We start from the raw sequence: 13,178 nt of genomic DNA, 5'->3' as shown, positions 1-13,178 counted from the left end.
GCATTATTCAGCTTTCAACATGCATTGCAAAAGATATTCTGCAAGCAATAATTCAGTTTTACACCAAGATAAAAAGACAAGGGATATCATTGTGGGTGGGGGAAAAAAATAAATGAAACAAAGTTGCAAGCGACCTTTCAAATTTATAGTTCATAGTTGGCTTGGTTTGGTGAGCAGTGTATTTTTTGTTTGTTGACATTTTCAGTGTAAGTTTGCAAAAACACCAAATTGTTTTTCAAAAAGGTCTGATGGGAATGTAATCTGATTGACCACAGTGCATACATCTGATATTTCTTACAGTGGGCAAAAGGAGCGCTCACAGCCTTAGTGTGTTTGCTCAGACATGTAAAAAAAATTAGAGGGAACATTACAGGAGAGTTATTTTTTCAGACTTGTATCAAGCTGTTTATTCTTGAATGTATCTTTTTTTTTTTTTTTTTTTTTTTTTAAATTTGTTGTCTAACATAGGGATGGGGATTCAATCTAGGACTTCCAATAGCAAAGAGTCTTTCTATATATTTAATTATAATGTGCCTATTAAATGTATTTTTTGTGTTTTTGCCCCTGTCTGTCTCTTCCCCAGATGATTCTTTTGGGCCTGGTCTACTTCAGTTGTGCAACCAAGCTTTGTTTGAGTGTCTGGCACTCAACCTGCACTGCCTGAGAGGGGACCAACGCGCTCTGACCGCCGTCATCAACCACCGTATCGTACGTCAACCAAATCCCGCTTCTTCCACTTGCACTTTGTTGCTATTTTCTCTTTTCCATCCATCTTAAATCTTGTGGTATTTTGGGCCTGCGTTTTTCTTTGTGTGTTTGTGTATCCTTCCAGCGGAGGATGTCGAGCGACATCAGCCCCAGCCTCCTCAACTGGATGACCAGCATGATGACCATGAGGCTCCAGTTCATCCTGGAGCACCTCCCCATCACACAGGAGCAAATCCAGAATTACATTGTTTACGCACAGGTAAACGATGCCGGTACTTTGCGGAATTTTCCGCTCATTTCCCGTGTTCAGATTCTGTCACTCGCCCCTTTCACACTATTCTATCATTAACCCGTTAAGCTAACACTAACAGTGATACTATTGTACTTTAAGATATGTATTTCTTTAAATGAAAAGAGCATGTATTGTTCTTTCTTGTTTTTCTCGATCATGACTTTTTATCCATCTGGATCATTTGAGCCCTTTTAAGTGAGATCGCAAATGATCACAATCCTTTTCCAGCTGACTTTGAGCAACACTTAGGATACACCCCCCTCAACTAATCCGAGGGCATTTTTCCCCCCTCTGGTAAATGGAAAAATAAAATAATAAACGGATTGTCATTATGGCGGCACGGTGGATCAGCTAATAAAACATTGGCCTCACAGTTCTGAGGTCCCGGGTTCGATCCCGGCCCCGCCTTTGTGGAGTTTGCATGTTCTCCCCGTGCTTATGTGGGTTTCCTCCCGCATCCCATAAACATGCAACATTAATTGGACACTAAATTGCCCCTCGGTGTGATTGTGAGTGCGACTGTTTGTCTCCCCGTGACCCTCGTGTGGATAAGCGACAAAGAAATGGCTGGATGGATTTTGATTATCCATAGCACTTTCTCTTGCTAGGATTGCAGGTGTGCTGGAGCCTATTCCAGGTGATAGAAAATTGAAAATTTAGAGCCTTGAAATACCCTAGCATGCATGTTTTTGTGATGTTGGAGGAAACCCACGGATGCACGCAGAGAGCATGCAAAGTCCACAAAGACGAGACCTGATCTGGACCCGGTTCCTCAGAACTGTGAGGCAATTGTTCGAACTAGCCTCCCACTGTTTCCGCCATGAATTCAGTGAAACTGCATCAAGTATGATGACCTCAGATCACGCTGCTTTAAAGAGTGTAGTGTCGAGTTGTATTTTTGTGCTTCAAAAACTGTATATGATGGATTTTGACTTTTCTCAGCAGTTTTTGGAATGGAACCCCAGCGAAAGACTGGATTCCACTGTTGTGTGCGCTTTGTTAATCCACAGGTCCCATGCAGTATGTCGAGGCAGCTCTTCCCGTTATATCCTGTTACATTGGCCATCTTGAATGCTCATAAATAATCGATCACCTTTTTCTTTTTTCAGAGGGATCAGTCGAGCGCCACTGAGACACAGGATCCAGAACGGACAGAAAGCACGACGGTAAACCACCTGTCTCCTTCTCCTTCCTATTGCATTATCTGCGTGTGATATTTAAACTTGTCCGGTTTCCAAAAAAAAAAAAAAAAAAAGATGAGCGACACCCTCTCGCCGGCCGCAGCCACCACTGCCGAGGAGGCCATGTCCGTCTCGTCGTCTCGGGAGACCGGAGCGCCGCCCGTAGACCTGGGTGCCGCGGGGGGGGCGGCGCCGTTGGGTGGCGACAAGCCGGCGGCGGGAGCAGAGGGCACCAGCGAGGACTCTGCTGGAGAGTCTGAAACCTGGGCAGCCACCGTTCCCCCGGTGAGAACTTTTTCTCCCATTTGAAGGAGATGAGTTGTTTCATATTTTGCGAATGAATTGAAATTTTGTCAATCCTGGGTTGGAATGGAAATAGCTAAAACCTAAGGGTGTGCAAACATTTGTGCTCAAGGATGGGGCCACATTTGATTTCTTAATTGGACACATGGGCCAGATAATTCATAGAAGTTTAAAAAGTTACAATTATTTACTTAATGTACACATGATTTATCTTATTTATTTATTTTATTGTAATTTAACTGCAACTATTCACATTTATATATACATGTATATATTTTTGTGGGGGGGGGGGTGGAACGATCCTCTGGTCTATATTGTGGAGCCTTGTTTTTGACGAAAAATCTGTCCCATAAAGTCTGCCTAAAACCAAATCCTACAAAAACCCAAACATTAGTTCCCATACAAATGAATGTAAATCCAATGTATCCATCCCAGACACCCGAAAATATGAACAAAAATGAATGATTGAATTTGATTAATCAACAGAAAACAATGCTCTTATCCCTGTAATAGCAACCTGCGTCGTGGACTGGCTGAAAATTAGGGGTCTTATATGAAAACTGAAGTTCAGCTTCGTAAAAGAATTGCTTTGGTACCATCTTGTGATATTTTGCTTTCAAGAAACTATTTTGATGTGAAGGGAGGAGCCTCAGTTATACAAGTTCTGTGGAATAGAATTGAAAGTGTCGCCATCTTGTAGCAGAATAAGTCCTTTAACCTTTTCTCACACAGATGTTTTCTGTGTACTCTGGCTTGATACCACGTCCCAAAACCTGTGCCGTAATTTCCGACCAATAAGCCGCGACTTTTTTCACACGCTTTCAACCCTGCAGTTTATCCGGTGATGCAGCAAATTTGTGCATTTTTTTGTAACGGTCTGGGGGCACTTGGGCGGAAAAAATACGGTGGAATATATGTGCCGAGGAAGTGACTTTTATCGGTGTGATGGTCTGAGCGCTTCCAGGGCTGAAAAGTCTCCTTGTGATTAATGCTCATGCGTTTATATTTTGTAAGCTTTCGGCCACTCTGGAACATCCCCATCCATACTTGAACATGTGCCATTCGACAACTTGTCGCTGAGTGTTCATGTTCGCTACGGACATCTCAGAAAGACGAACACAGCGAACGTAAATATAGGTGTATATCTTTTTATCAACTTTTGTTTTATGGTAAGGCTGTAACGTATGTTAGCTCCCTCTATGTAGAAGAAGGGGAACTATGAGACCGGGTGATTTTCCAGTAAGTGTCTGCTACGCACCCAGAGTTCCCCTGTTAGTAACACGTGCGCATTCATCACAAGGAGACTTTTCAACACTGAGACCGTCACACTGGTCCAGCGCTGTTAGCGTTGCGCTAGTGTGTTACTGCCATGTCTCAGTGGTTTTTACCAGTATGTTGTTTTTTTTTTTTAACCGGTCCTGTTAACGCGGCATTAGCGTTAGCCTGGTGGCACTAGCGTTAAACTCTTGTGTACCATTTTTCTTTGTAAATATCTCGTGTTTCAATGTGGGCACTTGCGGTATTCACACGGCTGCGGCCTATGTATGTACCAAATGGTATTTCCTTTACAAATGGACTGGGTGAGGCTTATAATCAGGTGCGCTCTGTAGGCCAGGAATTACGATATATTTTCCTCAGAAAATAGATGGGTACATAATGTGAATGTAATTGAAGTCCAAGAAAGATCGCTTCTGATTTTGCTTCTGTTCTGTTTTCGCAGGAGTGGGTGCCCATCATCCGGTGCGACATGATGACTCAGAGGAAGATGAAGGCGCAACCACCGCTTTCGGACGCCTACTTGCACGGCATGCCGGCGAAACGCAGAAAGGTGAGCGAAGTCACTTTTGTCGCGAGTTAGGGCGCCGTCAATTAACCTCCGTGGTCACTGCATCGTGTGCTCGTTTTCCCTCAAGACGGGAATGGGCGGCGGGAGCCTGGTGTCGCTCTCGGACGCCGTGAGCCAGGCGGCCAGGACGGCGGGAGTGAAGCCGGTCACGGCCGCCGAGCGCTTGCAGGAAGAGCTGGATGCGCCCGACCTGAGGGAATCCTACTCGGAGCAAGTAAATGCAGCGTTCACTACGATTGAGCTAAAAACCCTTGAAACGTTCAGAAACCGTCTAGATCCGCTACATTAAAAATCCCAATATTGTGTTTCTGCTCAGGTGAAAGCAGACATCAAAAAGCGAGTGCAGGATGACGGCGACTTCAGCGCTCAGCAGTTCCCAGACACGCACAGAGCCTTCTTGTCAGACTCGTAGTACGCTTTTCGTCATCACCGTTGTCGTCATTGCCCCACCGCCCCCCGGTACCCCCGCCGTACCCTTCGTTCCTCTTCCCCCCACTTAGTCCAGTGCTCACAGCAGGATGCTAATAGTGCCTATTTATTATTGTTCTGCACCTCGTCTGCTCCCAGTTCTCAAAACTGCGATTTGATTTGACTGAGGCCGCTTTAGTCGCGCTTTTTTTTTTTTTTTTTTTTTTGTCCACCTCATGCTACTTTTTTTTTTTTTTTTTTTTAGCCATTTTTGACTTGAGCCGTCTTTCTCTCAAGACTCGTTTTCATACACAAATGTACAGTGAAACCTTGATTTTAAACAACCAAACAGCGTTGTACAGCATAGACAAAAATTAATTGCTTGTTTCAAATATCGTGCATTTTACCACCAGAAGGCGCCACAGTATTCCAGTTTTGCGCTCTCCAATGCTTGTCAACTTACATGGAACGGAACATCATGTTTTTCGTACAGGATTGTACAGTAATGCTTAATAAAAACCTTGATTACAAAAAAAATTGCCGTTACTGTCCCAGTAAAGTATGCATCTTTTTTTTTTTATGTAATTTTCAACAAGACCACGATGCTTGTTTTGCGAGTTTTAGGGCTACATTGGAAATAAATTACACCACAAATTACATATTTTTAATTAGTCATTGTTATCCAATGTAAAAATGTAATTTTTTTTCCGGTTAAAATCTTAATAGGAGTTTTGAGATTTTCCCAATTTGTTGTATTATCAGGAAATTTTTAAAAATTGCTTAAAATGTTTTATAGAAAAATCATTAAATAGGAAACAAATACATTTTAAAGTCTATATTTTTAAGATCAGTGGTATTAAGTCATTTTTGTCATCTTTTGAATTTCTATTATATATTTTCCAAAATTAAAAAAAAAATATTCCTAAGAATACCATGAGAAGCAAATATTTATTTTTTAATTCTGTACAGTCATTTTTTGATTACCTGTAAATCCTAATTTGGCATTTTTTTTGATTGAGAAAATGATTACAAGTTAACCACTCAAAAAAACAAGGCTATTTTCAACATTACAAGAATTATCTTTGTCATGAACATGCATGCATGGACATGAAATTTGTTCTTTGCATTTTACCCATCGTAAACGCTTAAGAAAATATCTAGCCCGATGTTAGCCAGCACTCCCGACCCTTGAGGGTAAGCAGCTCATAAAATGGATGGGTATACACTTTTCAAAATTTCAAATTTTGTTCTTGTAAGATTACAATTTTAATCTCTATTATTTTCAGCAAGGCCCTACTACTGTTTTTTTTTTTTTTTTTTTTTAAGTTTACAATGTCTTGCTGTGGTCGCATTTATGAGAAGGTAATGGCATCAATCTATGCAAACAGTCCAACAATCTCCCCTTCATCAAATAGGCTTTGCTACACTTGCTGGTTTTATGACGCCGTTGACATGTGAAAGCGCCAAACAGGTCAAACCACCTGCTGAACTTCCTGCTTGCCATCCTGTTGAGTCAGGTGAACCCGTCCTCTTGCTCCACCGAGCAGACGCCAAGACAGGTTGGAACGACCGATGACTCGCACGCGCACCCACACGTCTGCAGCACATTTACACGTAGTGTAACGTTCCCAGTTTTGTTACTTGAATTCCATTCAATTTGAACTTAATCTTTTATCTACCCTCTGAAATAGTATTTTAAATAAAAAATGAAAATGACTCTTGTGAGGCAAGACATAAGTGGAAACAATGTTGAAATAAGAAACATGTTTATTCTTATCCATAAAATAATGAAACCAATAGAAGATTGAAGCTATCTTGTACATAATTTGTTAGCATGCTAAATAGCTAACATTGTTACATAGCGTACAATACTAATGAAGTAATGTTAGCCCTTTAAGATGTGGTTTGAAATAATGTGGCACAGCGTGTTTTATAGCAATTACAAAGACCATATGCACTTGGACTGCTATCAGGAGCTAGCAGCTAGCTTAGCTTTAGCTAGAAAATATCAACATAGCAACCTTCAATCTAACTCGTCTAGTTAGTTTGGTGTTAGTTTTATCGCCCAGCGGAAAACAATTCATTGAATCCTACACGCAAAGATACGGTAAGCAGCTATTTGTGGTGATTTGGACCAATGATAAACATGAAAATATTTTACATTGTATTCAAAAAATATTTACGGTTGATCTTACTGGCATCACCACAAAAAAAATCCAACATTTGGGGCATTTTTAGCCTACACGTAAGGCTAGGCTACTGTTTCAAGCATTGAGTATTGATAAGTGTGAAAAGAATATTAAACATGCTTTCAAATCAGACTGATTAGCATTTAATAGCCATTTAGACTTATCTTTTAAGCACATTTACATATTTTGTAAATTACAAATCTCAATTACACTGGCAGGAAAAATGGAGCAGCATAATGCATTATTCTCTTTTGGGGGGGGGAATCATAGAAAGGCTCCAGGACTTGATCGGGGGTCTTTGATGTTTCTGTAGTGTCGGGCCAGCCAAACACCAAGAATCTGCCACGAAAAGCAAAGTAGAGTATTATATTTCAGAATTTGACAAATTAACTGAAGACGTACTAACCAAATGTGCATTTTTCCCATGACATCACATCAACTGTAAACAAAGTGCATGAAAAGATTCTTAGCAAATTGGATTTTGATTTTCATATTTCACACAACATTAAAACATTCTACTTGAGAAATCTGCAATTTTAGGGCAAAATATATTTCAGTGTGGTGTTTTTGGTATTCTTTTTACTGTATTTTAGTCACGTAATTTCTGGCCTACAGAGCGTACCTGTTTAAAAGCCTCACCCGGTACATTTGTAAAGGAAATACCATTTGGTACATACATAAGCCACACCCGTGTAAAAGCTGCAAATGCCCACATTGAAACATGCACTATTTACAAAGACGGTACACAGAGTTTTCAAAGTTTTAATGGAGAGGTTTCCAATGATGTCACCACCACCCTGAGGCCAATCGGATAGATTAACGATAGAAAAAAAAAAAAAACTTCATGTTTTACCCATCACCTGTGTTCTCTGACACACAAGATGGCATAATTGGAAACCTATCCATACCTTAGCTTAATATAGCAACAAGACAGTAGCGCGAACAGGGTTGGTTTAAAAAAAAAAAAAAAAAAAAGAGCATGGCAGCTAAACAGTAGCAATGTGGTGGCACAGCACTAAGAGTCGGTTGGGGGGGGGGAAACTACATCATGAGATGCAGCAGTAACATAGCAGAAACACGCTAGCGCGGCACTAACGCTGCCAGTTAAAAAAAAATAATCATACCGGTAAAAATCACTAGGATGCGGCATTAACAATAGCAACATGCTAGTTCAGCGTAAAAAGGGGGGGGGGGGATACCGGTAAAAATCACTAGGATGTGGCATTAACAATAGCAACATGCTAGTTCAGCGTAAAAAGGGGGGGGGGGGATACCGGTAAAAGTCACTTCCTCGGCGCATATATTCCACCAGTCTCACTTTTTCCGCTCGAGTGCCCCTTGCGGCCGTTAGAAAAAAAAATGCACAAATTTGCCACATCGCCGCATAAACCGCAGAGGTTGAAAGCATGTGGAAAAAATGTCACGGATTAAAGGCCAGAAATTACGGTAAATCGTAGCTAAAACGCAAAAGCAAACAATACCGAAAACAAAATTTAGTAATCCGATTATACTGACCTCGGTAAAGCTGAAGAATAGCCCGATACCGCCCACAAAGCGGAGCACTTCCCCAGCGTACTTCTCAATTATTTCGGAGCATGTGGCACACGACAGCTTCTTGTTAAAACAGCTCTGGGGAGGGTGGGCAAAAAATAAAAAAATACTTCCATAAGAACAGAAAATGCACGCAACGGACTCGTGGTTACGTTGTTCCTTAAACGACTGAAAATTGTAATCTTTCCATCTTATTACAAATACAAAACTTCTGCTGCATTTAGTTTCATTTTCAACAATCAGAACTCATGCAAATTTGTCTCAAGCAAATATTAAAATTAACTATTTCCTAATATTAAGAAGGGAAGAGGCGAACTAGTTAGTGGTTAAAGAAATGTTCCTAAATTAAAAAAAAAAAAAAAAAAAAATCAATTTTGCAAGAAATTAAGTGGATTTGATTGTCAGATGAGGAAACATTTTACACGAGTTTTGACACCCATGCACGGAAACCGACCCTAAGTCGTGCACCGGGTAATTTAGGATAAATCTTCTGGGAAAATAGTTTCTCATGCGACATTTTATATGAAAATAGTAAAAATTAATGAGCTCACACGAAGCTGTATTTATGGATTCCACAAAGAACTTGAAAAAAATATATATAACCAGAAGCAGTACTCAAGAGTTTTTTTGAGACCCTTTTGAGTGTTTCTAACTGGAAAGCTAAAGTTGTCTTGAAATCCTACAAATCATGACAAAGTAGCTTTTAATCATTAATAATTCCAGTCATATTTTCTTTTGGTGAGAATTAATCGGAAAATCCCGGCTCGTTTCGAGGGCACAGTACACCCGGAGTTTGGTTCCCTTACGGCGGCGCAGGACGCGTTGTAGTCCACGTGGGAGAAGCCGCAACAGTCCAGCGTCTTCTCCACGTCGGTCCGCATGGACTCGGACTTGTTCCAGCCCGCTTCCAGGAGATGATTCTGCGAGTTCGTCGAGTCGGTCAGAAAGTGCCGCGAGGGAACTTATCGGCGCGAAGGCCTTACCCGCTGGTCTTCGTTGAGGGCCAGGCAGGCGCACGACACCGACAGTTGCACCAGGAAGACCAGGAACAAAATAATCATGTACTGGCGTGTTAAAGAAACACCGCACACTGACAGAAACAGCACAGTACCAATACTTAGTTACTGTGCGTATATTCTTGAGTTCCCCGTCCTCGGTGTCTTGAGATATGAGCGATCCCACTTCCTAGTCTTGCGTCCAGAACTTAAAAGATAGGCAGTGATATTGATTCAAGTCATTAAACAAACCCTACGACGGTGCCTTAAGCCTGAGGAGAAACAATGGAAACTGCCATAGACGGGCTAACAAAAAGAGGTAGTGGGTAACCGTTATTTCTCTACTCCCAAAGTCCAATATCGTCAGCCTAAAGTACATTTTGAACATTTCAACAAGAGTCCAGCTGCATCAACGGACCTTTCCGATGGCGACCTTAGCCATGACCCACAAGCTTTCAAAATGCCAATTGAACAGAGCATGTTTGAAGTCGATTATCGCGGATTCCAGATAATATTGGGGTATCTTTTTTGCCAAATGCGTCAGACTTGTCCAAGACAGTTCTACAGAGAGATCTCAACTATTTCACGCAAGGATATGTACACGGAATGAAGATTTTGGACGGAGCAAGATGCAATGTAGGAGTTAAAGCGAAATGTTGGCGATCGATGCAAAAAAAAAGAAAAGTTTGACGCCTCACAAACTTCATATTGAAATCCAAAAGGATAGAAATAGTGGAATCGTACTGCACTATTGTTCACATTTAATTGTACATGCGGTCTTCCACGAGCCTTAATCCATCGTAGACTCTTCGTCAACTGTGTTTTCGGCTTTGGAAAAATGAATCAACCGGGCCCCTTGTGACTTAGCAGGATATCTTTCATCAGAATTGCACATTCCCCAAGCGCATCTGAGGACCATTTTCTTCGTAACATGAACTTTTCCAAGCGCACGCTACTGACAACCAGCATTGCTTGTGGGACAGCATGGCGGCAGGGGCGTGTCAAGGCAATGCGGCTATCTGATTGGATATTATTGTAGGAGTGATTGACAGGTCAGAAAGGTCGCTTCAGCCTTTGCAGCATTATATTTTTATTGATATTGTAACAGTAAGTTAAAAATAGCTTGGCAAATTATGAGTGTACTAGCGATAACCCCACCCCCACTGAACAACTTGCGTGTTATTTATTGATCTTTAGCCAAAGCCGTGTAATACAAAAACATTAGTTTGGCACCATCTTGGGGCCAGGGAGCAGCATCATTTAAAAAGGCCGCAACCCTATCTAATGGAAAAGTATTACTTTGGCCCCAAGGAATTAAGTTGAAGTGAGGCCAGCATCATAGTGCTTTATAACCACATATTTTTTCATATACTAGAGTTGAATCAGTACTGTACTACTACATTTCCCATGCTTTTTTCTTTACGGAGGTATTTGTACCCAAGTACAACGCGAAATGCGGGAGGATACAAAGAAGAGCAGCACCTGGTGGTGGTGCAGGGCGCCGCACAGCCCCACAAAAGCTACCAGCAACAGAAAGATGCCCACGCAGATGACGCCCGCCACTACCCGGATGCTGGACACCAGGCCGAACCATTTGCCCCACGCCGCCACGCCCACCAGCAGCAGGCTCACCAGCTGAGGTAACAACAACAACAACAACAAGAACACACGATGGCATCTTTACACGTTTGTCGCAATCGTTACAAATGCCGCCAGCTGGGATTGGCTCCAGCACTCCCACCACCCTCGTGAGGATAAGCAGCTCAGAAAATGTATGATGGATTTTGATTCTCTGACATAAAATTGGGAAACAAATACGACCCAACATATTACATTCATGATTTACAAATTAAAATTGATACATTTTCAAAATATGTAACTTAAAATCTATATATATATATATATATATATATATATATATATATATATATATATATAAAATTTAATTATTATTATTATATCTATTATTGATCAGTCAATATATACCGTTTGCTTGCACCCAAAAATATTTGGACAGTGTTTTAATGATTCACATCAACACTTCTAACAATTTATTTCACTTGTTGACAAAACATACATCTCCAAATATTCCCATTTTTAATATTACAAATATTTATTCAATATTAAACATATTTAATTTTATATTTATATATAGTTAACTTTTTTTTTTGGGGGGGGGGGGTAGGTTTAATTGAGGCTACTGTACTTCCTGTTTGTAAAATTTGTCGTCTCCCAAAAACGTCCAAAAGTGAGTTAGGCATTTTTATTAAGTGAACAATTTATGAATGTTAAATAAAAAGTAAGTCATTTATGGTCACGAGTTAGATAACTTTTTTTGTGGGGGTAGGTTTAATTGATGCTACTGTACTTCCTGTTTGTGAAGTTTGTTTTGTTGTCTCCCAAACACGTCCAAAAGTGAGTTAGTCATTATTAAGTAAACCATTTATGAATGTTTAAAAAAAAACAATAATAGCATAGTAGCTTAGGTTATTTTTGGTCACGAGTTAGATAACTTTTTTTGGGGTAGGTTTAATTGAGGCTATTGTGAAATTTGTTTTGTCTCCCCCCAAAAATGTCCAAAAGTGAGTTAGGCATTTTTATTAAGTGAACTATTTATGACTGTTTAAAAAAAAAAAAACTAATAGCATACTAGCTTAGGTCATGAGTTAGATAACTTATTTTTGGGTGTGTGTGTGTGTGGGGGGGGGGGGGTGTAGGTTTAATTGAGGTTACTGTACTTCCTGTTTGTGAAATTTGTTTTGTCGTCTCCCAAAAAGGTCCAAAAGTGAGTTAGGCAGTTTTATTAAGTGAACGATTTATGAATGTTGAAAAAAAAATAGAACCTTGATTTATTGGACGGAAGAAAAATGTATAATTAAAAAACATTTCGCTCTTTGGTGAAAATTCTATTTGAATACACAAACGCACACGCTCACACACATCAACGATTTAAAAGTGCATATGGAAAAAAAATATTTGGTTTTATAAAATGTGGATTACTCCAGGAAGGTAGTTAATCTTATATCAGCGTCACAGAGCTTCAACACCAGACAATTAAGTTAAATTAAGTCAGGTAGATGTCTTGAGATGCCATATTTTACATTCCAGCCTTGAATAAAATTGAGCAAATCGATTTGTACGAAAGTGAAATTCGAGAGTTCGACGTAAAAGTTCACCACTCAATGAAAACATTCGTAATGAAGAGTAAACATCGTGACTGACGCATTTAAAAACGCGCAGTGCGGCACTTACCACGTAAAGAACATTGAGTGCGCAAAGGGAGTTTTTAGTGCAAACAAATCCTCCGCAAACCATCTCCGCCGCTCAGAAACTTCACACGAACTTTGTTCTTTCGTCTTCCCTCTTCACCTGTCTTCTTCTTTTTTTTTTTTTTTTTTTTTAATTCCTGTAATCGTGCTCAGGTGTTAGTCACGTCACGTTCACACACTTCCGCCTTGACGTCAGCGCAATATAAAATTTTTGGAATTATTATTTTTTTGATGAATACACTCTTGAGGAGATGAACTCGCCTCTCCGCGGTTCTTAATGAATTGTAATCACGAATAAAATAATTTCTAAGCGTTTGACTTTTTATGACATCGTTTACCGGTTCGATTCGGGAACTTTTGCAAGATAGCGACATCTAGTGGCCAAAATACAGAACAGACAGTTCAGGACGTGGTTGGGTAAAAACATTTTAAATGG

General features: G+C 40.3%; 2 protein-coding genes across 9 annotated transcripts in view; one reads left to right on the top strand and one right to left on the bottom strand.

Moving 5' to 3' along the window:
• The window catches only part of bag6 (BCL2 associated athanogene 6), a 51,884-nt gene extending 46,620 nt beyond the window's left edge, over positions 1–5,264 (top strand). For all 8 annotated transcript variants that reach the window (XM_061819634.1, XM_061819635.1, XM_061819637.1 and 5 more), the window contains 7 exons: positions 584–708; positions 833–967; positions 2,110–2,166; positions 2,257–2,466; positions 4,205–4,312; positions 4,398–4,544; positions 4,647–5,264. In XM_061819634.1, the coding sequence (XP_061675618.1) occupies positions 584–708; positions 833–967; positions 2,110–2,166; positions 2,257–2,466; positions 4,205–4,312; positions 4,398–4,544; positions 4,647–4,742 (878 nt within the window). In that variant the 3' untranslated portion in view covers positions 4,743–5,264. The remainder of the gene's footprint in view (positions 1–583; positions 709–832; positions 968–2,109; positions 2,167–2,256; positions 2,467–4,204; positions 4,313–4,397; positions 4,545–4,646) is intronic.
• A 1,223-nt stretch (positions 5,265–6,487) lies between these two features.
• Positions 6,488–12,884, bottom strand: LOC133501450 (tetraspanin-13-like). The gene is made up of 6 exons (XM_061821225.1): positions 12,726–12,884; positions 10,941–11,108; positions 9,462–9,542; positions 9,285–9,398; positions 8,443–8,556; positions 6,488–7,266 (listed from the first exon to the last, which is right to left on the bottom strand). Exons 1-6 carry the CDS (start codon positions 12,786–12,788, stop codon positions 7,192–7,194), a joined length of 615 nt encoding a protein of 204 aa, XP_061677209.1. The 5' UTR covers positions 12,789–12,884; the 3' UTR covers positions 6,488–7,191.
• Between the last annotated feature and the right edge of the window lie 294 nt (positions 12,885–13,178).

Source organism: Syngnathoides biaculeatus, chromosome 5 (genome assembly GCF_019802595.1).
Source record: "Syngnathoides biaculeatus isolate LvHL_M chromosome 5, ASM1980259v1, whole genome shotgun sequence".
Lineage (NCBI taxonomy): Eukaryota > Metazoa > Chordata > Actinopteri > Syngnathiformes > Syngnathidae > Syngnathoides > Syngnathoides biaculeatus.
The sequence above is the reverse complement of the archived record's forward strand: the minus strand, read 5'-3'. Positions and strand labels throughout refer to the sequence as shown.